The following is a 26,100-nucleotide window of genomic DNA, read 5'->3' as shown; positions in this document are numbered from 1 at the left end:
GCCGCCCGAAGGGCCATCCGCAGCGCCCGCAGCCCTGGCTCCGCCGCGCCAAGCCGTCGCCGTCCGAGGACGGGCCGGCCTCCCGCCGCCTGCCGCCATCCGCCGCGCCGCAGATCCCAGATCGGTCGCGCCACCACACGCCTTGGGGTCCGCCCCACCCCGGAGACGCGCGAGAGAGGAGATCCCCCGCCACCGCCGTCGGTCTCCGGGCTTAGCCCGGCGGCGTTGAGATTTGCTGATGCAGGTCACGGCGTTGAGATTCCTATAGTCGATGCAGAGTCGCCACATCCCATCCTTCTTATTCACCAAGATGAGAGGTGAAGAAAAAGGGCTCACACTGTGTTGAATGATCCCTGCGCGAAGCATTTCAGCAACCTGCCGTTCAATTTCATTTTTGTGCTCTGGCTTGTGATGGTATGGGCGCATATTGGCTGGTTATGCTCTAGGGATAAGAGGTATAATGTGGTCACAAGCACGCTTGGGGGGTAGCTTCGTGGGTTCTTGAAAAATGTGAGCAAATTCTATCAACAATACATGAAGTTCTGCTGGTCTTGGGAATTGACTGTGATCAGTTGCATCGGAGGCAAAACATACATGGACACCATGTGATAGAGCCCCAACACGGTACAAACCCTGTGTTGTACACCGTTGATCGATCTGAAGGCACTGAACTCAAGATGCATGACCACGGAGGAATGCGGGACCAGCAGGTGTGGTGAGGCGCAGAGATTTAGCCTTCCAATCCACGGTCATCGGGTTGTGTGATTCAAGCCAATCCATCCCTAGGATAGCATTGTAGGTACCTAACGGTAGTATCTTCATATATGTGGTAAACTTGCAGCCCTGGGAAGTCCACACACAATCTGGAATTACTTGGTAACAGCACAGTTCTACCCCATCAGCAACTTTGGCACGACATGGTCTGAGCAAATCTTGCACCCCTTGATGCTGCTACGCAAATTGTTGGTCTCACAAATGATGTCGAACTGCCGGAATCGACAAGCATCAGTACCTCGCACCCTTAATTGTTTCCATGTGTGCAACTGAAAAGCTTTACGCGGAATTCCTCCTGTGAGCGCTTGACCGGAAATTGCCATAACTGTCTCTGTAGTTGGATGGACATGAAGCACTGGTGATGATCTATGATCCTATTTGATTAGGAATTGGCACTGTGGTGGTCTCTTAGACTTTTTTTTTTGTATTGCCATGGTTGGTAGAATTGTTCTGTTTAGTTAATTAATATAGGTTTCTTCTAGCTTCTATGCTTCAGGTTACTGTACTAATACTTACGACTCCTGTTTAGGCACTAGATTATATTTCTGGACTGGTATATGTATATAATTATATGGCTACTACCATACTACTGTACTTGTTCTTATACTACTATTGTTTTAAGTATGATTGGTTTAAAGGATATAGCCCTCTATTTATAGATAATTATATTGCTTTGTATAGTTTGTATTTAGTTCTTGTTTAATTATAGCCTCACATATAGTGCAGAATCGGGCTTTAGCGCCGGTTCGTAAGAGCCTTTAGTGCCGGTTCTGCAACCGGTTCTGCAATCATATGCGCTCTGTTGGTAGGAGCTGGTCCGGCACCTCTTTGAACTGTTAAGAAGGAGATCAATATGCATGTGTATTAGTTGTGTGACTAGATATCGACAATCATGTAAGATTTGTGAATAGTGTTCTGGCAAACGTACCCAGTCCTGTCTATCAGATCTGCTCCTTTCGGACGCCATCATGCGAATGTTCTCACAAACGTAGTATGCACACACTTCAGTCCCCGGCGCCTGCTTCAGAGCCTTTATGAGAATAGAATTTAATCAGATAATTATTAATCAAGCATGTTAATTAATTAATGGTATTGAAACAAGAATTAAAGAGATGGTAGCTAGCTAGCTAGTACTACTTAATTACTTACCTTGGGTCGATACCAACATAGCTTTTGTCGCCATTTTCCTGGAGTCACCTTGATGTACTTTGCCCAAGCCCTGCCCGCCGGCAAAGAAAATTAATAAAGGGGTTATTAAAAATAGTTCATATCAGGAAATGACGAACTAAATAGGCCGAGATATAGTTAATAATGATTGAAATTACCTGTTGACTATCCCCTTCACGATGATGTAGTCACTTTCTTTTTTAAGTAGTGAGTCCAGTACTTCAACTTTTCCTTCGTCAACTTTAATGTCTAACAAGATCCAGTGAAAGCTGCATGCGCATACGTTTGCATGTATAAATTAAGCGGGCATGTGCATAACACTAATCAACTATAACCCTAAACCCTATACACTTATTAACATCTAGCTAGTAAGCAAAAACAGAATTTGTAATACAAGACAGTGTGACTCACTCGAAGTTGTAAGGAAGTAGTATATCTTCATTGCTATTGAGGCGCTTCAAGAACTCTACCATGTTTTATCTACATCTTGTCTACACCATTCCAATTTCCATGTGTATTCATTAACGGTATTTGGGTCAATGAACCCAATGCCATAGCGTCCAGCTTTTTTCATTTCATACATCTTCATCCTGCATAGTACCACAGAAAAGCATATATAGTGAGGATATATAATTACAGGTAATTAATGATCAATCAATGAGCACTAGAGCTAGCTTGAGACTTAAATTACAGAAAGAAATCACTTATAGACAATAGCAACTGACGATAGATTTGTCGAGTGCATCTTGATTGAATAACTGAAATAGTTCTGAATACTCAACGGACAGAGCTTTCTTATTGAAGTAATCTCGACTTGCACCATGAGGGACTCTCGATTGGAAATCTTGGTAATTTTCATGTACCAATCATGCAATTCATACATTCTCGTTGGGAGGTTCTTGACCTCCTCGGGCTCGACCAAAGGTTGGCCCCGGACATATTTCCGTTTTATTTCCTCCTCTCTAAGCGGAGACATGGGCTCGATATCGAGGAGTTGTCCAACAGTGATCTTGAGCATTTCAGCCTGCATTATATGCTCCTCGGTTATTACCACATCGCCCAGCTCGGGAACGTAAACGGTTTGCCCACAATAATATTGGGCGCGCGTACTCTCATGTGTTGTTGGCACAACAAGCGGGGGAGTCGATTCCGCCGCCTGTTCTCCCAGCTGGGGAACGGTTTTCCCGCATTTTTTGACAGCTGCTTGTTGGCTCGAGCTCGAACTCGCTTCTTTCTGTAGTCGTGCTCGATGTGCCTTCCTAATTTGGCGCTCATAGTCTGAGTCAAGAGGCTTGCGAGCTGGTGGTCTAGCCATACGAATGAAGTGGTCAATCTTTTCCTCAGGCACTTTCTCCCTCGGCGGCGTTGCCGGTTTCGGTCGAAAATGAGCGTCCACTTCGGCCCGCACTATTGCATCGTTTTGCTCCTCGGTCGTGTCATAAGGCCTCTGAGGAAGAGGAGCGAGGCTGCTTGGACCATATTTATATCGCTTGTCTCCGCCTGTACTTTCTGTACTACCTCGACTCGTACCGCTACGCACCATAGCTGCAGCGTGTCTCTTCTGCGATTGCTTAGGCGGCGGAGACGGCTGACGTGGCTTAGTTGGAGCAGGAGGAGTGGCCTGACGCTGTGCCGGACTTGAAGCAGGAGGTGTGGCCTGACACGGTGTCGGACTTGAAGCAGGAGGTGTGGCCTGACGCTGTGCCGGACTTGAAGCAGGAGGTGTGGCCTGACACGGTGTCAGACTTGAAACAGGAGGAGTGGCCTGACGTTGTGCTGGACTTGAAGCAGGAGTCTGCTCACGCATTCGTAGACTTGGAGGAGCGGGAGTCTGCTGACACGGTGGCGGACTTCGAGGAGGACTCGGCAGACGCGGTGTCGGTGGACTTCGAAAGATGATGCAATCCTTTCTCCATAGGATGATACGATGTATGGCCTCTCCCAGTGTGTGCTCGTCGTCACCTCTAGGAATGTCAAGATCTAGCCCCGAATATGGGTCCACCACCTCATCAACCAAGACACGAGCATAGCCCGCTGGAATCGGGGCGCAATGGAAGGTTGCTTCGGGGGTAATTGTAAAAGCTACGGCGTCCGCCACCTTCATGGATATGTTCTTCATTTTGAAGTGTAGCTCACAGTTAGTGTTCTCTATGATGTCATCCACAGGGTATGTATCCAGCAGTGCGTCGCCCGGGGCGGAACCAACGCTGCTTCTCGGCATGGATGGGACGGTGCTATCCAATGCTGGATGATCATCCGCTTGCTGCTGCCGCTGATGAGACCCCCTTTCCTGGCTAAGTGAGTCGATCTGCTGCTGGAATTTGAGTGACAAGTCCGCGTGCCTTGCTTCTAGGCCTTGAAGGCGTTCCGCGTCCTGCTTCCTCTGCTCCTCCTCCAGCTTCCTCTTCTTCTCCTCCTCCATCTTCTTTCTTGCACGGGTCCTGTAGTCGTCGTTCCATTCCGAAAAGCCCTCATACCAGGGAATAACGCCCTTGCCTCGTGTTCTTCCCGGGTGTTCAGGATTTCCCAGGGCGCGCGTAAGCTTGTCGTTCTCTCTGTTGGGCGTGAACACCCCCTTTTGAGCATCTTCTATTGCGTCAAGTAACTTTTGTTCTGCTCCTTTTAGACTTGCCTTCTTCGAATCCAGGCCTGTCTTCGGGTCCAACGCCCCCCCCCCATGCGCATAAAACCAAGTTCTGCACCTGGGGGGCCAGCTCCTAGTAACCGGAGTGACCGCTGCATCCTCCATCTCTTGCTCAGACTTATCCCACTTAGGCATTGCCACCGCGTAGCCACCTGGACCCAGCCTATGGAACTGCGTCTTTTTTGCGGCATTGGCCTTGTTTTTTCTCGACCGTTCCTTAGATAATTCTGATTCCTTAAATTTCACGAAAGCGGGCCAGTGTTCTCTTTGCTTCTCCAGTGTTCCCTTGAATTCTGGAGTCTTCCTTTCTGCAGCGAGGTAGTTGGCCCATACAGTTTTCTTGTGGATGTTGAATGCAATTGTCATCTTCTTAAGAGCAGCGTCCTTGACTTTCTGCACATCTGCATCAGTGAAATAATCTGGTAGGGTGAAATGTTCCATCAGAGATTCCCAAAGCTTTTGTTTTGCTCTGTCGTCGACCCAAGTAACATCTGGGCGTTTAGTTTTTGGCTCTTTCCATTCTTGGATGGAGATCGGGAGTTGGTCCTTCACAAGAACTCCGCACTGACGAACGAACTTGTTCGCAATGTTCTTAGGCGTGAGGGGTTCGCCACTAGCTTTGATGGAATCGATGTTGTACTTTACACCCTCCTTCAACTTTTTGCCCGGGCCGCGCTTTGTCCTGCTGTCTGTAGAAGCAGATTTGCTCGATCCGGAGGGCTGAAAGAAGAAAGATCGATTCGTTAATATATCTTCAAATAAAAAAACATGTGATGATCACTAGATGCCTGCTTATATAAATATACCTCGCCGGTAGTCTTTGTTATTTCAAGATCAACATTGTATTCGTCATCATAATCATTGTCTGCGTCATCATAATCATAATCATAGTTCATGACTTCATCAGCTCGGTCGTCGAGATCGAATATCTTATCATCACCCTCCCCGGTATTGTTCAGATATTGGGAGCCGTCATTTGCTTCATTCAGATCATCCGGCCTGCTAGGGCTGCGTATGATCTCGAACAGGGCCTCTTCGCCCTCTCTGCCGGTATTGTCCGCCATAGCTTTTATTTAACTAATACAGAAGAAATATAAAACAATTTAGTATTCCAATTACAATGCATGGATGCAATCAATAAGGAAAAACTGAATCATATAGTACATAATATGCATCGTCTCGAATAATATATAATCTCGAATACATTGTCTCGAATAATATATAATCTTGAATACATCACTGGCTAGGTAGCTAATAAAGATCGAATACTATAGAAGAATCTAGGCCACTCGCGGTTCCTAGGGCGCGGGCGGTGGACACCCAAAGACAAGGAACCATCACAGGATCATATCTCCGGTCATCTGCCCAAAGAACCTGCCAGGTATTGGAGAACCTGACGTCCATAGCAGCCATGTAGCGATGGACGTGCTCGTCCTCCTCCCTGACACGACGACGCACCACCTCCGGCGGGGCCGGCTCCCTCTGCACCGAATGTGGCCCACGCGAACGCCACCAATGGAGATCAGGGTCGACGACGGGACCCGAGGCCGGGTTCCTCACCAAGCGGCGCGCCCCTCCAGGTAGCACCTCCCAGTGCCAGCCCGGCAGAGCCCAATCCCGGACATGGGTCAGCCGGACGGCGTCGCGAACGGGTCGACGGCGAGGATGCGGGCCGGGCATCGTCGAGAACAAATACTATATGCCCGCAAAAAGTAACATTTTTTAAATGATTGGATTGTGATAACTAAAATTCTATATGCAAATTCTAACAATTTGACATTAATCTAATTCATCTAACTAAAACTAATTCTAAAATTTCTAACATTTCTATATATATAACTAACATTTCTAATATTTCTATAACTAAAAAACAGAAAAATTGCTAACATTTCTATAAATATTTCTATAACTTAAAAACAGAAAAATTTATAACATTTCTATATAACTAACATTTCTAATATTTCTATAACTAAAAAACAGAAAAATTTCTAACATTTCTATAAATATTTCTATAACTAAAAAACAGAAAAATTTCTATAAGTAAAAAACAATGTGTGTGTGTGTGGACATGGCGGCCGGGGCAGGAGCTCACCAGCGAGGCGAGGCGCCGGGGGGCGGCGACGGGGACGGCGACGGGCGGCGACGACGGGGATGGGGACGGGGCGGTGACGACGGGGACGGGGACGGGCCGGGCGGGGACGGCGGGACGACGGGGCGGGGCGCGGCGACGACGGGGCGGGGCGCGGCGACGACGGGGACGGGGCGGCGACGGGGACGGCCGGGGCGGCGACGACAGGGACGGGGCGGCGACGTGGGCGTCGACGGGGGCGTCGACGAGGGGTGGCGACGGGGGGCGGCGGGCGACAGGGCAGAGGAGAAGAAGCAGATGAGAAACTGAATTTTTTGAAGTGCTTTCTTATATAGGATGGGCCTTTAGTACCGGTTGGAGCGACCAACCGGTACTAAAGGTCAATTTGGCCAGGCCAAGCGGCGGGAAGCGCCCACCTTTAGTACCGGGTGGTGGCTCCAACCGGTACTAAAGACCCTCCCTTTAATACCGGTTTGAGCCACCACCCGGCACTAAAGGTGGTGCGCTGGCGCAGGTGCGGTGCGTCATGTTTAGTCCCACCTCGCTAGCCGAGGGGCGTCCGCACTGGTTTATAAGCCCCAGTGCGGTAGCTCTCTCGAGCTCCTCTTCAAAGCAGACGTACTGGGCCTAAATGTTCTATGCTGCCCTGTGGGCCTACTGGGCCTTTGCGGGCCTGCATCCTGGCCCAACAACAGGTTGAGTTTCTAGTCGTTTGCAGGCCGCTGTGGCGCAGTAGGCGGGCTTTTTTTTTCTTATTTTTTTTGAGTTGTTTTTTGCTGTATTTAGAGTTTCTTTGTGAATATTTTTGCTTTAGGTACAAAAAATTACAAACTTTCTATTAGTGCAGGTAGTTTACAAATTTGAATAGTTTATATTTTGAATTATTTGAAATTTGTGTGAATCACTAGTTTGTGAATAACTTAACTTTGAAAATAGATTTTCAGTGATTCTTTTTTCTTATGTTTAATATTAGTGTGTTTTATCATTATATTCAATTTGGTAATGCTTAGGTTATTTAAAAATGAAATGCCTTTGTAACGGATGAGTTCGTCCGAAACCCCGATACTTCGAAAGAGATTGTCCATTTTATACACGAAGTGCATCCAGTTTTTGCGGTAATCCTCACTACTTTTTTGCACATGCTATGTGGGTGAAATTATGATACCATGCCAACTTTCAACCTTTTCTGAATTTATTTGAAATGCTTTTCAATTTCAGGGTCATTTAGCTGAAAAAATCAGTAAATGCATGAAAGAATTTGTTTGCACATAAAATTTCTTCGCGTTTCAAATGCCAAAACACATAACTGCCCTAACTATTACAGAGACTCCCTCCTGGGTGTGAAACACAGAAGAAAGTGATGATAGTGAAGCCGATCACATCCCAGATCTTTGGGTGTGAAACTTTTTCTTCGCGTATGTCCCTTTGCGCCGTAGCCATGGAAAATCTTCATCATTTAACAGGATGCTCGGGTCAATATTCACTGTGAATGGAGCAATTTCATCAAACTTTTCATAATCTTACATGTCTGTCTTGTCATCCACTCCCACGATGTTTCTCTTCCCAGAAAGAACTATGTGGCGCTTTGGCTCATCGTATGATGCATTCGCTTCCTTATCTTTTCTTTTTCTCGGCTTGGTAGACATATCCTTCAGATAGAAAACCTGTGCCACATCATTAGCTAGGACGAATGGTTCGTCTGCATACGCAAGATTGTTGAGATCCACTGTTGTCATTCCATATTGCGGGTCTTCCGTTACCCCATATCGTGTCATATTGACCCATTTGCACCGAAACAAAGGGACCTTCAAACCACGTCCATAGTCAAGTTCCCATATCTCCTCTATGTAACCATAATATGTTTCCTTTCCCGTCTTGGTTGTTGCATCAAAGCGGACACCACTGTTTTGGTTGGTGCTCTTCTTACCTTGGGCGATCGTGTAAAATGTATTACCATTTATCTCGTACCCTTTGAAAGTCATTATATTCGAAGATGGTAACTGGGACAGCGAGTATAGGTCATCTTCAATAGAGGTGTCATGCATGGTACGTGTCTGCAACCAGCCGGCGAAACTCCTGGTTTGCTCACGTGTAATCCAGTCATCAGACCGCTCCGGGTGTTTCGAGCGTAGAAAATTCTTGTGTTCGTCCATATACGGAGCCACCAAGGCGGAATTCTATATAACTGTGTAGTGTGCTTCAGTGAGAGAATGTCCGTCCATACATATTTTTTGATTCCCTCCTAGCGTGCCTTTTCCATCCAGTCTTCCCTTATGCCGCGATTCAGGAACACCAATCGGCTTAAGGTCAGGAATAAAGTCAATACAAAACTCAGTGACCTCCTCATTTTCATGGCCCTTGGAGATGCTTCCTTCTGGCCTAGCACGGTTATGAACATATTTCTTTAAGACTCCCATGAACCTCTCAAAGGGGAACATATTGTGTAGAAATACAGGACCCAAAACGATAATCTCTTCGCATAGGTGAACTAGGACGTGCGTCATGATGTTGAAGAAGGATGGTGAGAACACCAACTCGAAACTGACAAGACATTGCACCAAATCATTCTCTAACCTTGGTATGATTTCTGGATCGATTACCTTCTGAGAGATTGCATTGAGGAATGCACATAGCTTCACAATGGCCAATCGAACGTTATCCGGTAGAAGCCCCCTCAATGCAACCGGAAGCAGTTGCGTCATAATCACGTCGCAGTCATGAGACTTTAGGTTCTGGAACTTTTTCTCTGCCATGTTTATTATTCCCTTTATATTCGACGAGAAGTCAGGCGGTACCTTAATACTGAGCAGGCATTCAAAGAAGATTTCCTTCTCTTCTTTGGTAAGAGCGTAGCTGGCATGACCCTGATGTATGCCGTCTTTTCCATGCATACGTTGCTGGTCCTCCCGTGCCTCAGGTGTATCTTTTGTCTTCCCATACACGCCCAAGAAGCCAAGCAGGGTCATGCAAAGATTCTTCGTCACGTGCATCACGTCGATTGCAGAGCGGACCTCTAGATCTTTCCAATAGGGCAGGTCCCAAAATATAGATTTCTTCTTCCACATGGGTGCGCGTCCGTCAGCGTCATTCGGAACAAGTTGTCCGCCAGGACCCTTTCCAAAGACTACCTTCAAATCCTTGACCATATCATGTACATTAGCACCAGTACGGTGGCGAGGCTTCGTCCGGTGATCCGCCTCATCTTTGAAATGCTTGCCTTTCTTTCTTACGGGTTGCCTGCTCAGAAGAAATCGACGATGTCCCAGGTACACATTCCTCCTACAATTGTCCAAATATATACTGTCGGTATCATCCAAACAGTGCGTGCATGCGCGGTATCCCTTGTTTGTCTGTCCTGAAAGGTTACTGAGAGCAGGGCAATCATTGATGGTCATGAACAGCAAGGCCTTTAGGTCAAATTCTTCCCCCATGTGCTCATCCCACGCACGTACACCTGTTCCATTCCACAGCTGTAAGAGTTCTTCAACTAATGGCCTTAGGTACACATCAATGTCGTTGCCGGGTTGCTTAGGGCCTTGGATGAGCACTGGCATCATAATGAACTTCCGCTTCATGCACAACCAGGGAGAAAGGTTATACAAACATAGTCACAGGCCAGGTGCTATGGTTGCTGCTCTGCTCCCCAAAAGGATTAATGCCATCTGCGCTTAGACCAAACCATACGTTCCTTGCGTCATCTGCAAACTCCTTCCCGTACTTTCTCTCAATTTTTCTCCACTGCGACCCGTCAGCGGGTACTCTCAACTTTCCGTCTTTCTTACGGTCTTCTCTGTGCCATCGCATCGCCTTGGCATGCTCTTTGTTTTGGAACAAACGTTTCAACCGTGGTATTATAGGAGCATACCACATCACCTTGGCAGGAATCTTCTTCCTGGGGCGCTCGCACTCGACATCACCAGGGTCATCGCGCCTGATCTTATAGCGCAATGCACCGCATACCGGGCAAGCGTTCAAATCCTCGTACTCACCGCGGTAGAGGATGCAGTCATTAGGGCATGCATGTATCTTCTGCACCTCTAACCCTAGAGGGCAGACAGCCTTCTTTGCTTCGTACGTACTCTCGGGCAATTCGTTGTCCTTTGGAAGCATATTCTTTATCATTACCAGCAACTTTCCAAATCCCTTGTCAGATACACCATTCTCTGCCTTCCATTGCAGCAATTCCAGTGTGGTGCCCAACTTTTTCTTGTCAGCTTCGCAATTCGGGTACAACATTTTCTTTTGATCCTCTAACATGCGCTGCAACTTCTTCTTCTCCAAATCACTTGCGCAGTTTCTCTTTGCATCGGCAATGGCCCGACCTAGATCATCAGCGGGCTCATCTGATGCCTCTTCTTCAGCTTCTTCCCGCATTGCTAGCTCAGCTTCTTCCCCCATTGTTGTATCATCGTATTCAGGGAACCCATGGCCAGGATAGCTGTCGTCGTCCTCTTCTTCTTCATTGTCTTCCATCATAACCCCTCTTTCTCCGTGCTTGGTCCAAACATTATAGTGGAGCATGAAACCGGACTTAAACAGGTGGACGTGAATGGTTCTTGACGTAGAGTAATTGTGATCATTCTTACAGACTAAACATGGACAAGGCATAAAACCATCCGCCCGCTTGTTTGCCTCAGCCGCAAGCAAAAAAGTTTGCACGCCATTAATGAACTCGGGAGAGCATCGGTCATCGTACATCCATTGTCGGCTCATCTTCATTACACAACACCGAATAGACCAAATTAATACAAGTTCATACATAAAGTTCATACAAGACTTAAATGCAACAAACAAATAGCTCTCTAACTAAAGAATTTAAATGCAACAACAAATGCGATCAAGATCGCAACTAAGGTAACAATTGATCCAACAGCATAATGATACCAAGCCTCATTATCAATGGCATATTTTCTAATCTTTCTAATCTTCAAGCGCATTTTCTCCATCTTGATCCTGTGATCATCGACGACATCGGCAACATGCAACTCCAATTCCATCTTCTCCCCCTCAATTCTTTTCAATTTTTCTTTCAAATACTCGTTTTCTCTTTCAACTAAATTTAACCTCTCGACAATAGGGTCGGTTGGAATTTCCGGTTCACAAACCTCCTAGACAAAAATATCTATGTCAACTTGATGGGCATAATTTGTCATAAACACGAAATGCAACAACTAGTTTTAAAAGAGAATATACCACATCCGAATCATAACAAGGACGAGGGCCGACGGGGACGGATATCTAAACCATGGCACTATGTATAACAAACAACGTGCGGGTAAGATAATTATACGAGTAACTATATATCCAAATCACACAAGCATCAATTTGGTAATGTAAAACATTCATGAACAAGAGGCTCACCCAAGGTGGTGCCGGTGACGGAACGGTACGGGCGATCGACTGTGGTTACGACGGAGATTTAGAAGGCACTAAGTAAACCACACCTACATATGCAAACTAAGTGTTAGTTTTGACCACAAATTGCATATAAATCAAATACTAGCACATATATTTTCTACCAAATTACTAAACTCATAAATTAATCACTATACAAAGCATTGCAAGAGCTAATCTAGCAATGAGAGATGAAAGGACAAAGTTGCTAACCTTTGTGATCATTTGAATGGATGGGGGCCTTCAAATCTTGACAAATTTTGGGAAAAATGTGTGATGAGCTCGAGAGGAAGAGGGGAAGAACAGAGAGGAGAGGGGAAAGGGGAAGAACAGAGCGAGCTCGGGTGGACAAAGGGTTTATGTAGGACGACCTTTAGCACCGGTTCGTGCCATGAACCGGTACTAAAGGTGCTGGAGGGGCCCCGGACTGACAACATCCTGCCACCACTCACTTTAGTACCGGTCCGTGGCACGAACCGGTGCTAAAAGTCGGCCACGAACCGATACTAATGAAAGCGGCTGGCTAGCCGTTGGAACCGGCACTAATGCACACATTAGTGCCAGCTCAAAAGCAAACCGGCACTAATGTGCTTGACATTTGACCCTTTTTCAACTAGTGCATTTCCTTTCTGTGCACCACTTAATTCTCTGTATATATATGCAGCTTGTCTTGGTTCAAATAAAAATGCACAGGTGAGCTGCAGAGAAGAAATTTATCATCAAGTTGATAAGGGAACAAAAATCAACTGGCGGTGGCACTGTTCTGCCTCTTGTACGCATCAGAGGACTTGGGAAGACATCTCTTGCTCAACTTACTGCCTCCGTCCAAGAATAATTGTACATATAGAAATTTTAGGATAGATTATGGAGTGGAGTAAAAAATGCATTCGGAAGGCGCAAGTCACCATATCTCTTCTCTTTAATTACCCACCCCCCAATGAGCTAAGTGCATGTAGAAAATGAAAAGATCATGAGTTGAATGTTATTGGTCTTGATTGCCATGTGATGAGAGAGAAGCATTTTTTTCTACTTTGTGCACTAGGAAGATAGAAGTACACTCTTTTATGATTTTTTAATGCCAAACGTACACTTTTTCGTGGACGAAGGGAGTATATACAATGATTCAGCTCTGGATGAATAATTTGGCCACATGATATGGATTTGGTGTCTAACAACTTTGATAAAGTGAGACTCACAAAGGAGATGTTAGATTCTGTGTCCCAAGAAACACATCAAGGGCTTTGCAGCTTTGCCTAGCTTGGGGAGGTCTTGAAGGGTAATATCAAATCAAAGAGGATTCTACTTGTTTTAGATTAGGTTTGGGATGACAAAAATAACTATCAATGGTATCAGCTGTTAGCTCCTTTCAAATATGTTGATGTAAACATCAATTTGATAATCGTGACAAATAGAAAACCATCTACTGCAAAAAGGAGAGGGACAACTGAATCAGTTAAGTTAGGTGTGTTGGAAAAAGATGATTTCTGTTCACTATTTAAAGCATGTGTATTTGGTGATGTGAAATAAAAGTCTAAGCGACATATGAGAAAATAGCACAAAAATTAAAGAGGGGCCCATTAGCAGCACATACTGTTGGAGCACTATTAAGGGAGCATCTTACCATTGAACATTGGACTAACAATCTGAGGAATTTCGAGAAAGGTTGGATTTTATTGGCTCAAAATGGGGCATCAAGAGGATATGTAACACATTGAGCACACACCCAACCTCTACATACTAGGATGTACACAGCCAACATCAACTCTCACATACGCAAAAAGATGTCGGAGCACACACCCAACCTCTACATACTAGGATGTACACAGCCAACATCAACTCACATACGCAAAAAGATGTCGGCAACTAGCAAAGTCATATAAGAAAAAATCTATGCTTAAGTGAGGAAAAAAGAAAAAAAAAAGCCCCAAAGCGATCAAATTTGCGATCTACAAACTACAACAATGAGCATATCCGCACCAACCATTTCATGACACCACATGGACGATGAGGTTCTTCATCGGAAATGCCTTCAGGAAGGGAGCGACACTCAAGCGCCACGGTCATTGGATCCAACTATAAGGTTAGAATCTAGATTTTCACCTTGAAGAATCAGCCTGAGCATATCCGAGCAATGCCTTTAATAAGGTAACGATGTAATAAAAACATCATCATTGCTAGGTATAACCACTCAGGACTGACCTAGGCTTTCGCCTCGGAGCTTGAGACCAGGTGCTTGATTAGAACCACCATTGAAGTCACTCATTTATTGTTGCCAGCACTTTTCGGCGATCCCGACAGTTATATGTCATGTGACTGCCGCCACTGCACAACCATCCCTCTGCATCAAGTCGTTATACATACTTTTATTCATCACCGAAGTCAATCCTCTGGAAGGCCTTTCGATGACCACCGCTATCGTGGAGCCATATGAAGTCATTGCAACACAGTTTGGAGGCACAACCATCCGTCTGATTAGATTTTGATAACCACCACCGGGTTGTAGGCCATAGTGCTGCCAGCCAGCCACCACACGCGCGGAATGCCAACACCTTGATGCCGTGGTCCACATCCAGCAGAGAGCCCAACGCACGTCGGCCCCCGGTGACACATTTGATCATATCTATCCGGAGACTGCCCCGCACACAGAGATCCATGTGCATCAAAACCCATCCTCCATGGCTCCACACCCACCCACCATCTCCAAGTGGTTTCCCTCCGCCGCAGTCGGGAGCAGTTGTCGTGTTCCCACCCAACCGTCACGAGAGTGAGGTGATCCCCGCCACCGCCGTTGTTCGCCTGGGCTTAGCCCGGCGGCTTCCTCCGGTGGAGAGGGAGGGGAGGAAGGAGGAGCGGCGGGTACCACAGCTAGGGTTTGTGTGCCGCTCGAGTGGCCTGTGCGGGAGACGACGTCGGGGTTGTTTCCTCATCTCGTCCCGAGCCCTATGTTTCCTCAACATTCTGAGGAATGAATACTGGATCCATGCAACTCACTAGTGGCATCTGTCGGCTTTATAAAGCTTTGCTATGATACGTTGTTTTTCCATTTACAACAATGCTTCTCATATTGTTCTATATTCCCATACGATTATCAATTTCCTGCCGAGAAGTTAGTGCGTATGTGAATTTCACATAGATTTGTCCAGTGTGATCATTCAAGTTGGAGTTTGTAGGAGATGGGGTGTTCCTAACTGACTGATTTGGTGAACCTAGGCTTCTTTGAGCATGTTGAAGCAAATGAAGAAGTCTTCTCTTCGAGCAAACAAACTTCCTATGACATTAGCAAGGGTTATTTCAAGAAGGGCGTCTGCAACAATGGATGGTATGTGTTGAAATATTGCCAACAATACACCATTTGCCAATACTAACTAATTATGTGTATCCTATGGATGATCAAACTATCATTCTATCAACAGTATCAGTATGTCTCTTTATTCTTCAAAGCCTTCCAGGAAGTAATCCATAAGGAACATGATTTGCGAGTGTTGCATTTGTCTGCAACATCTGCTGATTTTTCATTCCTTCCGCATAGTTGGGTAAATTGTACACATCTCCGGTATCTAAAACTTCATGACGCTCATGTTGATCTTGGTTCACCTTCACCGCCTCAAGTTTCAAGCAAGTTTTTCAATCAAGCATTGGATGGTTGGCGTACCTCTTTGCAGACAATTCATCTAGAGAACTGTGTGGAGTGCTGGATACTTCCATTTCTGGGATGGTTTCCGTTTCTTACAGGGTTGAAGTTGAGCAACATTCCCTCTTCGGCCTTTTTTTTTTTCTGAATATGTCTCGATTCGACGCTAATCAAAACAAGTTCCGTGCAATATTGGAAGGAACAGGTCGGTTTTTTCATTCATAGATGCTACCACCAGCTACATAATACTCTGAAGAAGGTAGACATTGCGTATGTATGATAATGTAACCCGCAATGAGTCTCAGACGAAGTGCTTCATGGTCAACGATTTCAAAGGCAATTAATTTCATCCAGTGGTCGTGATTCACGACTTGAAAAATGTTACTACATTACATGTGGGTGATGGATGATTCAGGTTTTTTCTTTGCAGGTGTGCGTCAGCCTCTTGACGAACCTGAACCTGAACCCTGAAGGTCCAAGATTCAAAACAGGGCCTCCTCTGTTTCCGTTCCCTCTTGCCTACACGCGAGATGACGACGACGACGACGATGACGACGGCCTTGGAAGATTATGAATGTTTGCTGTATGCTGATCAGTGCATCCATTATTCCAGCTGTCGACTTACTTACAAGGCTGAAACTTAATTATTAAAATGCAGTTCAGTTCTAGCAAGGCAAGAACCTGAGAAGAAAACGTTCAAGTGCTACAGCTGCAACTTCATCCTACCTAGCCTGTTAACTCTGACGAACCTGGTGTACCGCTTGCTGTTCAGATACGTAAACACTGCAATTAAGCTGCAGCACAACTTGTATAAATTGTCCATTCCTGGATTGCACACTTGATAAGAGCATATATAATTTCTGACTAGTGAGTGTCCAGATGGGTGCGCATGCATGGCTGAGAGAACAAAATGAAATGACAGTTGGTGTATTTTGCAGGAAAGACCCCAAGGCCCAGCTTTTACTGAAAGCTTTACGAGGCCATCGACGCTCTGCAACACCAGATAGATCCCACAAAACAGCCAGAAAACAGCTGACAAAATACTCTGGACAAAATGAAAACCACCAGCTAAAGCCACCACAGCGCTAACTGGCAACAAACCTTGAAGTAGTTCCCATTCACCAAGGATAAAACCACCCCATTTTGTTGCTCACAAGTCACAACAAGAAAACAGGGTACTGAGCTGAATTCCTAAAGGTGTGTCCACCAGCCAGACATAAGAAATTCCCACCCTATAAGCCAACCCTGACTTAAACCATCTTTTTATGGCATGCAAGGCTCCCCAGAATTGAGAAGATCTGGCACAGCCTGTCCTAGAATAGGTGGGTTCAGAGTGATTATTGTGCATATTTGAGAAAGCATGGTGACTCCAAGAGAAAATAAAACAATATGTTTGGTGTAATTTCAAGGAAAAGACCAAAAGGCCCAGTGGCTTAACAAGATCCTCAACCCACGACAAGATCAGATAGATGGCACAAAATTGTGAGCAACATACAAGGCCAACTCCACCTCTGTCGATCAGGCCGCACTCCAGGATTCACCATTTTCAATGCGACCCACCAGCTTATGCTTCAGCTTCTGCCACTGTGACATGAAGGAAACAGCCTGGTCAAGCTAGCTACATAGCCAATCAAATTTGCACCAAGAAGCACATCCACGGAAAGAAAAGAAAAAACTACTTTTCAAACACTAGTTTATTTAGCTGCTAAATAACTCTAGTGCTACCTATCATAGCCCTTTTCTCATTTGCTCACCTTGGGGCATAGGAGTGTAGAAGCCGACAACAGGAATCAGGTTACCATATCCATGATCATCGCACACCCTGGTTATCTTCTCTGATTGTATTTGAACTGTGAAGAGGCCGGCAGCCGTCACGACAATGACGCTTGCTCCCTCCGCAAAGCCCAACACGTGGACCGGACATGCTGCACCCATTTGAGCACCAGTTAGAGACAAAGTTCCCAAGTTGATGATCCGGCTGGGTATCCATCAGGCATTAGTCATCTCCCTTGACCACAATTTCAGATGCGGATCCAATTCTTCAACGAGTCCCAGTCCACCGTCCTCCGCCGGCATGAGAATGCAACTGGGTATACCCTTAGAGTAGCAAGAGTATGGTGCTTTGAACCAAGTCAGCCCATGCATTGCCATGTCATACTCCAGGATCAACCCACCATCAGTCATGAAGTAGAGCAAAGACTCCCCAACAAGCACACTGGAATAATATGTGAAGTGCATGTAGAACTCCCCATGCATCAAGGTCAGCTCGCCCCAAGCACCGGTCTCTGACGAGTATACACATGCCGCCGTGTCATATTCCCCGTCGTCAGGATCTTCGCTGTCAACGGAGAAGACGAAGACAACGCAGAAAGGGCCCCCATGGCAGTTGCAGTGGTCGCACCCGTCTGCTGCACAGAACACTGCGGCGGTTGTGCGGCCGATATCAGACATCACGGGCACTGGCACACGCTGCTGGGAACCCGTGATTGGCTCCCACACCAGGAGTTCCTCAGCATAAGGGTCATCAGAGAGGAAGAGTGCGCGGCCGTGGCGGCAGTCGACGGCCTGCCAGAGCCAGCTGTCTGGGACGGCAAGGGAGAAGGGCGACACAGTGGCGGAGATGAAGTCGGGGATGTCCTCGTCGTCCCAATCATGGAGAAACCCGAGCACGGGGGGCGCCCGGTGGAAATCGTGGAGGCGGCGCCGGAATCCGCGATGGGAGACGGCCTGGCTCCAGGACTTGCAGACGAGGGAGGCGCGAAGGAGGCCGGCAGGCTCTTCGGGCGGGATGCGGAGGAGGATCTCTTCGACAAGCTCCTCAGGGAGCGTCGGCGGCAGTGCTGCTGGCATGATGGCCGCAAGTTTTTTTTTCCTTCAGAGGTAGCTAGCTGCTAGGTCTGTGTGGCACTGTAAAGTTAGAGAAAATGGATCAGAACTTGAAACCCAGAACAGGAAATAATATTATTGTCAGAAGTAGACAGTCGAACAATTTCCTAATGCAAGCAATTTATTTCTGATGAAACAAGGAGGAGCCGTATCGGTCTCTCTCAGCAGCCACATTTAAATCCTAAATTCACTTCCATGCCCCTGATAAAAACTGAGAATTCAAGTGTAATTACAGATATCAACTACTAAAACCACAGCACCTGCTTGTTTGGTAGAACTGGGAAAGAAAAACAGACATGTCATGACCAATCCTATCAGATAAACAGCTTCACTGGTAACTACATAATCACATCAGCCTGCTGAATCATAGCAACGTGGACATGGGGAATGCTCCCATTTGTGTAGTGCAAAGCTTAGGCTAATGTTTCTGCACTAGAGTGCACATACAGGTTAAGCTCATATGTTGTTACTAGCTAGGAATCTTCCATTTGTGCAGTATGAAGCAAGGGATTGCCGGATTTGGCTACTATGCAGATTTTGCAAGATTTGTTACTAGCAGAGTATTACCTGCGTGGGGATCGGGGAGGCGGCTGCAGGTACGACTCCGGGCGGCGGCGCAGGGAGCAGGCGACGGGGAAGAGGGGCGAGCGGGGGGGCTAGATGGCGGTGGAGAAGTGGGGAGGCGCTCCGGCCGGCGGTGGTTGACGGGGAGGAGCGGCGAGTGACGCGGGCACACGTCCTGCGAACCCGGCCTCGGGGCGGTGGAGGTACCTCGAATCCTGCGGCCTCAGGGCGGGAGGGCGGAGGAGGTAGGGGAACTCGTCGGCCGGCGGCGGCGGCAGCGGACCGGCGGCCACTAACCCTAGCGGCGGAATGGAACGGCTTTGGCTGGGGCTCTGCCACCTCAAAAAAAAACACTTACTCTGCCACCTGGGCTTATATGCAAACGAATCATTTTATTCAAATTTTCTTTTGTTGGACTTTTTTTTTTAAATTTCAAATCAAACAAAGGGAGGAGAAGGAGAAACTATTTCCTCCAACAGACCATCTAATTGATTAAGCCGGACGGGCCATTCACCATGAAACCGACTAAGGAATACTGCTGAAGGATCGACCGTTAAGGATCACTTCCCCTACACCCTCTTCATCACGGGCGTGGAGATGAAAATCATTGCGACAAGTTTCAAAATACACCATCACTTTATTTGTCGGAGACACTTACTCACCATTTGGACGTACGATACAGAAATCCATCCAATCCAGCGCTGACCACCGTGGTCGCCAAAGACGAGCAGAAGGGAGACCTTATGGGGAAGTCGGAGTTGGAATTTTTAAGAAAGGGGTGTCAGAACATGAGTTTAGAAAGTCCGTCAAACTACCACTACTAGTGCTTTTTTGCAACCTTATACCACGATTACGCGCATTATAATATCGTAAACTCTTAACAGTTTTTGGGTAAGAAATGAACTCTTAACTGTTGGGGTAGTTATTTCATAAACTCTGATTTTAGTGGTTATAAATATACCGTATTAAGTAGTTTCTCAGTAAAATTTTATAAAATCTTTTACTTTAGTCCTATAAAAATAAGGACTCGTAAATTTCATTTTAAAAATAAGTAATAGATATATTTCATATTAGTAATTATGGGGCCTACTTATCCTCACTACCTTCTGCTCTCCAGCACACATCGCAGATGCGGAGCCCGGTTGCCATGGCGCCACCTCCGCTCCCCCTCTTCTCCCCGTCCGCGAAGCAACCATCGCCACCGCCGTGGCTCCATGGCCCCAAAGCCCTGCCACCGTGACCCCTCCACACCCTAGTGACGGAATGGAAGGGCGCGGCTCAACCCGTCAGAGGATATTTGGGGCTCTGCACCCTGACTCAGCCACAAAAAAAAACTTGTTCTGAGACATGTATATGCAAAAAAATCATTTTATACAAATTTTCTTTTGTTGGACGGATAGTTTTGAAATGATAAAACGAAAAAGTGTATGAAAAGGAGAAATTATGTCATCCAACAAACCATCTAATTGAGATTTATTCCAACAAGAAAAAAAAAGAAAAAAGTGGGGTGAAGCCGGACGGGCCAAAGCTTCGCCATGGAACCGACTAGAATACCACCGAAGGATCAACCGTTGAGGATCATCTTCCCCTACGCCTCTTCGTCACTTGTGTGGCCCCAAGGGGAGGTGAAGAATCATTGCGACAAGTTCCAAAATACACCATCACTTTGTTTGTCAGAGACACTTACTCATCATTAGATCTAGGATCCAGAATTCCATCCTATCCGGCGCTGACCACCATGGTCGCCAAAGGCGAGCAGAAGGGGGACCTGATGGGGAAGTCCGAGGTGGAATTCTTAAGGGAGGGGCACCATAATACTCCCTCCGTTCCAAAATAGATGATTCAACTTTATACTATATGTGTTTGGAAAGTATGTCAAACTATCAATACCAGTGCTTTTTAGCAACCCTGTCCATGACTATGCGCATTATAATATCGTGAACTCTTAACTATTGTTTATAAGAAATAAACTCTTAACTGTCGTGGACTTGTGGTAGTCATTTCATAAAACTCTATTTTAATGGTTAAATATAAATATACCGTATTAAGTGATTTGTCAGTAAGCTCTTATAAGATCTTTTACATTAGTCCTACTATAAAATAAGACCTCATAAATTTCATTTTGGAAATAAATAATACTACTAGATATATTTCATATTAGTACTTGTGGGGCCCACTTATCCTCAACTAGCTACCTTCCGCTCTCCAGCACACACATCACAAACGCGAGCTCGGCCGCCCGCCATGGCGCCACCCCCACTCCCCCTCTTCTCCTCGTCCCCGAAGCAGCCGCCGCCGCCGCCGTGGCTCCACGGCCCCAAAGGCCCCGCCACTGTGACTCCTCCACACCCTGCAGAGGCCCCTTCGAGTTCGAAACCGCAGCCGCAAAGAAAAACCAGCTCCTCCGCCAACCCCCTCAGCGCCGGCGTCCCCGGCGGCCGCACCCGCCGCGCCGTGCTCGGGATCATCCGCCGGGTCCGCTCCCTGGAGCTCTCCGACCCCCCAACGCCGAAGCCCAGACCCAGCACCCGCGGCACCGTCCCCTTGTTCCACCTCCCGGTCGAGGAAGGCCGGGGAGAGGAGGCGGGGGGAGGCGGGAAGGGGAGGCCGGTCCCGTGGTCCGCGGCGAGGGACGAGGGCCTCAAAGCCGCGCTGCGGCGGCAGAAGAAGTCCCGGGAGCCCACCCCCGCGGAGCGGCTGCTGGACCCCGCCGAGCTGGAGCGGCTGCGGCGGGCGGCGCGTGGGGTGGCGGACGGGTGGGTGCGGGCCAAGAAGGCCGGGGTGACGGACGAGGTGGTGGAGGACGTGCGCAGGGCGTGGTCCGGCGGGCAGGAGCTCGCCGCCGTCCGGGTCGTCGAGCCGCTCCGGCGGTGCATGGACAGAGCAAGGGAGATCCTTGAGGTGAGTAGGCAATTAGCTGCGACTACATTGAGCTCCATTTTTGTTGTGGGTGCTTAATTAGCTGCGGTTTTATGCAGCTCTGCTTCATGGACAGAGCAAATGTGAATTCTAGTGGCAAATAAATATGAAATTTCGATGTCCTCGTAGCTGACACTAGCTAGACAGTCTATTGTCTGCCAATTATGGTTGGAAATGTTGACACTTCTGATGTTTGGTAAATCTGAGTTTTTAGTGGCCTCTTGGACTGAAAGAAATTTTTGTAGGACTTCAGTTCTTAGTCCATAGAGGTTGTTTGATTTGTAGGATATAAGATTTCCTCTTCTTCTTGTCTGCTACTTTGCACTCAGTTCCAGAGGAAATGTTCAATTAAGTCTAACCTACTGGAAATTTTTTCTCTTCTTTCTGTCCATGACAATTATGGTATGCAACTAATCCCGGAAGACAATTCATGTGGTTTCCAGTGTTGTAGCGAACAACACCTATTATGCCCAGTCCATGTAAGATAGAACACATTATGACATCCAATTTCTGTCCTATTCATGTGTTTTTCAATTCCTATGTTCCGCAGAGGCTCTTATTGAGTTAAGAGTTAATGTGTGAGGGCAACCAGTTGTGTCCTACTGAAATTATGCTTTGAGATAATTTTAATGCAGAGCGAAATTTATTTACTTATCAACTATTTCAGTTTTTTTATTACACAATTACTGGTCGGGTCAAGTCTCAAATTTTGTTTGTTGGACTTTTTTATCAGATAAAATCTGGAGGTTTAGTTGTTTGGACAAAAGGAGACATTCATTTTGTTTACAGAGGAAGTAATTATCTGGAAAACACAAAACATCGTCACAAGTCCATAGCTGATATTCAGAGAGTTCCCCTTGAAAAATGTACTGCGCCTGAGCCCCAGTGGAAACACGAAAGCAACACCGAGCCTTCAACAAATCATAATGATGATGCTCATGGTGTTTTCCGAGAGATTAATCCAAGCCTTGCTGTTCACGCATATGAAGAACCTGTCGAAGGAACACTCTATGAGAGAGAAGTCAACAGACTGTTGGACAGCTTGGGCCCTCGGTTTGTAGATTGGTGGTGGAACACGCCATTGCCTGTGGATGCTGATCTCCTTCCAGAAGTTGTTCCAGGCTTCAAAACTCCATTTAGACAGTGCCCTCCTGGTGTGAGACCAACACTAGCAGATGACGAGCTGACATACCTGCGCAAGCTTGCACGTCCTTTGCCAACACATTTTGCTCTAGGTAATTATGCTATTCCTTCCCAGACTTTGCACATGTTATTTAAGTTTATGGCTGGTTCCAAATAACTATGCTCTTACAGGATGGTTAAATATCAACTTCCTATACTGTATGCACTCATCTTATGCGCAAAGCACCTTAATGTTCCAGAACAAATAACTATCATATGAGATTTATAAATATGCCCCAACTATTCTTTGGCAGGCAGAAATACAAGACTACAGGGTTTGGCGACTGCTGTGCTAAAGCTTTGGGAAAACAGCCTTATAGCAAAGATTGCAGTGAAAGTGGGTATCCAGAATACTAATAATGAACAAATGGCATGGAATCTTAAGGCAAGTGCTCTTCCTCATGATAGTTCATAATAGGTGATGCATTTAAATATCAAACACATATACTGTAGAGAATACTGTGAAGGCTATGATACTAAATGTTCATAAGCAATAGTTGTTCATGCTTTCTTACTTTTTTTTTATCAGAAATAGTTGCTGTACCTTCGTCTGTATGACACTGAATCTTCTCAGTGCAGCATCTTACTGGAGGAACTATCATATTGAGAAATAAGGATTTCATTATTCTATATAGAGGCAAGGATTTTCTTCCTCATGGAGTTAAACAATCTGTTATTAAGCAAGAGGCTCGGGTAGATGCCCAGCAGGTGCAGGAAGAAGAAGCCCGATTAACTGTGATAGACTCACTTCAGATGTTCACTGATTTACCATCTGAGGAAACTTCTGCGGGAACTTTCAGAGAATATCTGGATTTCCAGCTTAACCATGTGCAGGAAACAACTGAAAACAACTTGGGCATGGTAGAACTAGAGGCCGAGAAGCATAGACTCGAGAAGGAGTTGAAAGACCAGGAACGGAGACTTTCCATTGTAAGCCCTGATCTTACATTCTTGCTCTTGTTTCAAATCTAACCTTCTTATAGTACCTAATGGAACAAAACCGGTCTCGGCTGCAGCTTATGAAGAAGATCGAAAGATCCAACGAAGCGCTTGCGAAGCTTCATAGTTCTTGGAACCCTTCAGAGCAATCTGCAGATAAAGAACTCTTGACAGAGGAGGAAAGAATGGTATTCCGAAAGATTGGCCTAAAAATGGATGAGCATGTGCTCCTTGGTATAACATTCTGCATTTACACAGAATTTTTGTTTCATATGTGCTCTTATGCGTGTGCAAGTGACCAAGAAAGGTACTTGCCCGTTGCTGATCCCAAAAGCTATTTTGCTTTGTTTCCCTCGCAGGAAGACGTGGTATCTTTGACGGGGTAATTGAAGAGATTCATCAACACTGGAAGCATAAAGAGATTGTCAAAGTAATTACCAAGCAGAATCAAGCTTACCAAATAACATACACATCAATGCTGCTTGAGGTTGAGACGGGAGGAATGCTAATAGCAACACAAAAGCTCACAAATAGCCATGCCATAATACTTTACCGTGGAAAGAATTACCGCCGCCCAACAAAATCATCACCCAGTAATCTCCTGTCAAAGAGAGAGGCGTTACGAAGATCAGTTGAGGTTCAACGACGAGGGGTAGGAATCCTCCAAAAATCATTTTTTATTTCCCCCCTCCAGATATCCGTTTTGCAAAGTGATGCTTTATGTCTCACTTCGTTTCATCTTATTTGCAGTCAATGAAATACTATGTTTGGGAGAGACAAAAGTCTATTGAGGATTTGCAATGGAGACTGGTTAGTTGACAACGGCATTTCTTGAAAATGAAGCATCAAGGGCATCAATAGACTGTCAATACAATGAAATTAAATTCCATTCACTTCTGCAGCCTGGAATTCATGCAGTGTGTTTGTTTTTGTTGTGTTTCAGGCAAATGTGATAAGGAAAATCAGGGAACTAACCGTATGATTCATGGAGATTGTTGGTAGTATGCAAACGACCCAATATTTTTGATAGTCTCCCTATCTAGCTTTTCATTTACTTTTTGTCTCGGTGCGTTGGATGAATTTGTACAGCCTGTAATAAATACAGTTGTATGATTTTCTGCTAATGTATATATAATAGATACAGGAGCTACAGCCTGTAACAAATACAGTTGTATGTATATATAGAATGATACAGGAGCTACAGCCTGTAACAATTTTTTTTTATAGAAAAGGACAGCCTGTAACAAATACATTTGTATGTATGTATACTAGATACAGGAGCTACAGCCTGTAATAAATACAATTCTATGTACATGTACACTAGATATATAAAGGCCTCCATGGAGCTCGGCCTCCAAAACGCCTCTCTCATATTAACACAAGACAAGCTCTTGGAGACGGAGCGAGGGGTGACTGAGCTCGCCGATGGCTGGTAAGCATGTTGGTGCCATGACTCAAAAGCGACACAGAACTACACATGATACGCACTGTTAATTACAGTAGAGTTGAAGGTGTGAAACTAAATCAATGGACGGATCTTGAAAAGATGTGTGGTGAGATTGCCCCTACAGATTCTGATGAAAAATTGGTGTGGCTCCTCTCTTCTTTAGAACAGTTTTCTTTTAAATCTTTTTATTCTGCCATTCAAAACTATGAGATTGTTCCTTACCACTAGTAGAAAAAGGGGCTTTTACCCCGGTTGGTAAGGGCCTTTTGTCCCGGTTTTTGAACCGGGACTAAAGGATCGTTACTAAAGCCCTAACCCTTTAGTCCCGGTTCTTACACGAACCGGGACAGAAGGTCCTCCACGTGGCCGCTGCTGCCAGCCCAGGCAGGGGGGCCTTGGACAGGGCCTTTTGTCCCGGTTGGTGTCATCAACCGGGACCAATAGGCATCCAGGCGTCAACATTT

General features: G+C 46.0%; 1 protein-coding gene and 1 pseudogene across 1 annotated transcript; one reads left to right on the top strand and one right to left on the bottom strand.

The window, feature by feature from the left end:
- Nucleotides 1–16,926: 16,926 nt before the first annotated feature.
- LOC109737859 (uncharacterized) lies at nucleotides 16,927–19,510 on the bottom strand (annotated as a pseudogene).
- Nucleotides 19,511–21,330: 1,820 nt separating this feature from the next.
- LOC109737860 (chloroplastic group IIA intron splicing facilitator CRS1, chloroplastic) lies at nucleotides 21,331–25,437 on the top strand. The gene is made up of 8 exons (XM_020296988.4): nucleotides 21,331–22,050; nucleotides 22,802–23,303; nucleotides 23,505–23,635; nucleotides 23,830–24,180; nucleotides 24,267–24,423; nucleotides 24,549–24,841; nucleotides 24,940–24,999; nucleotides 25,133–25,437. Exons 1-8 carry the CDS (start codon nucleotides 21,394–21,396, stop codon nucleotides 25,169–25,171), a joined length of 2,190 nt encoding a protein of 729 aa, XP_020152577.1. The 5' UTR covers nucleotides 21,331–21,393; the 3' UTR covers nucleotides 25,172–25,437.
- The last annotated feature ends 663 nt before the right edge of the window (nucleotides 25,438–26,100 follow it).

The sequence above is a fragment of the Aegilops tauschii genome, chromosome 7 (assembly GCF_002575655.3).
Source record: "Aegilops tauschii subsp. strangulata cultivar AL8/78 chromosome 7, Aet v6.0, whole genome shotgun sequence".
Lineage (NCBI taxonomy): Eukaryota > Viridiplantae > Streptophyta > Magnoliopsida > Poales > Poaceae > Aegilops > Aegilops tauschii.
Note: the sequence above shows the minus strand (reverse complement) of the source record. Positions and strands in the feature narration are given on the sequence as shown.

Bases quoted from the DNA above. Each gene is read 5' to 3' on its own strand.
- LOC109737860 (XM_020296988.4), top strand. From the start codon at position 21,394: ATGGCGCCACCCCCACTCCCCCTCTTCTCCTCGTCCCCGAAGCAGCCG. The intron at 23,304-23,504 runs GTAATTATGCTA...ATTCTTTGGCAG, and splicing joins GCCAACACATTTTGCTCTAG to GCAGAAATACAAGACTACAG. The intron at 25,000-25,132 runs GTTAGTTGACAA...GTTGTGTTTCAG, and splicing joins AGGATTTGCAATGGAGACTG to GCAAATGTGATAAGGAAAAT.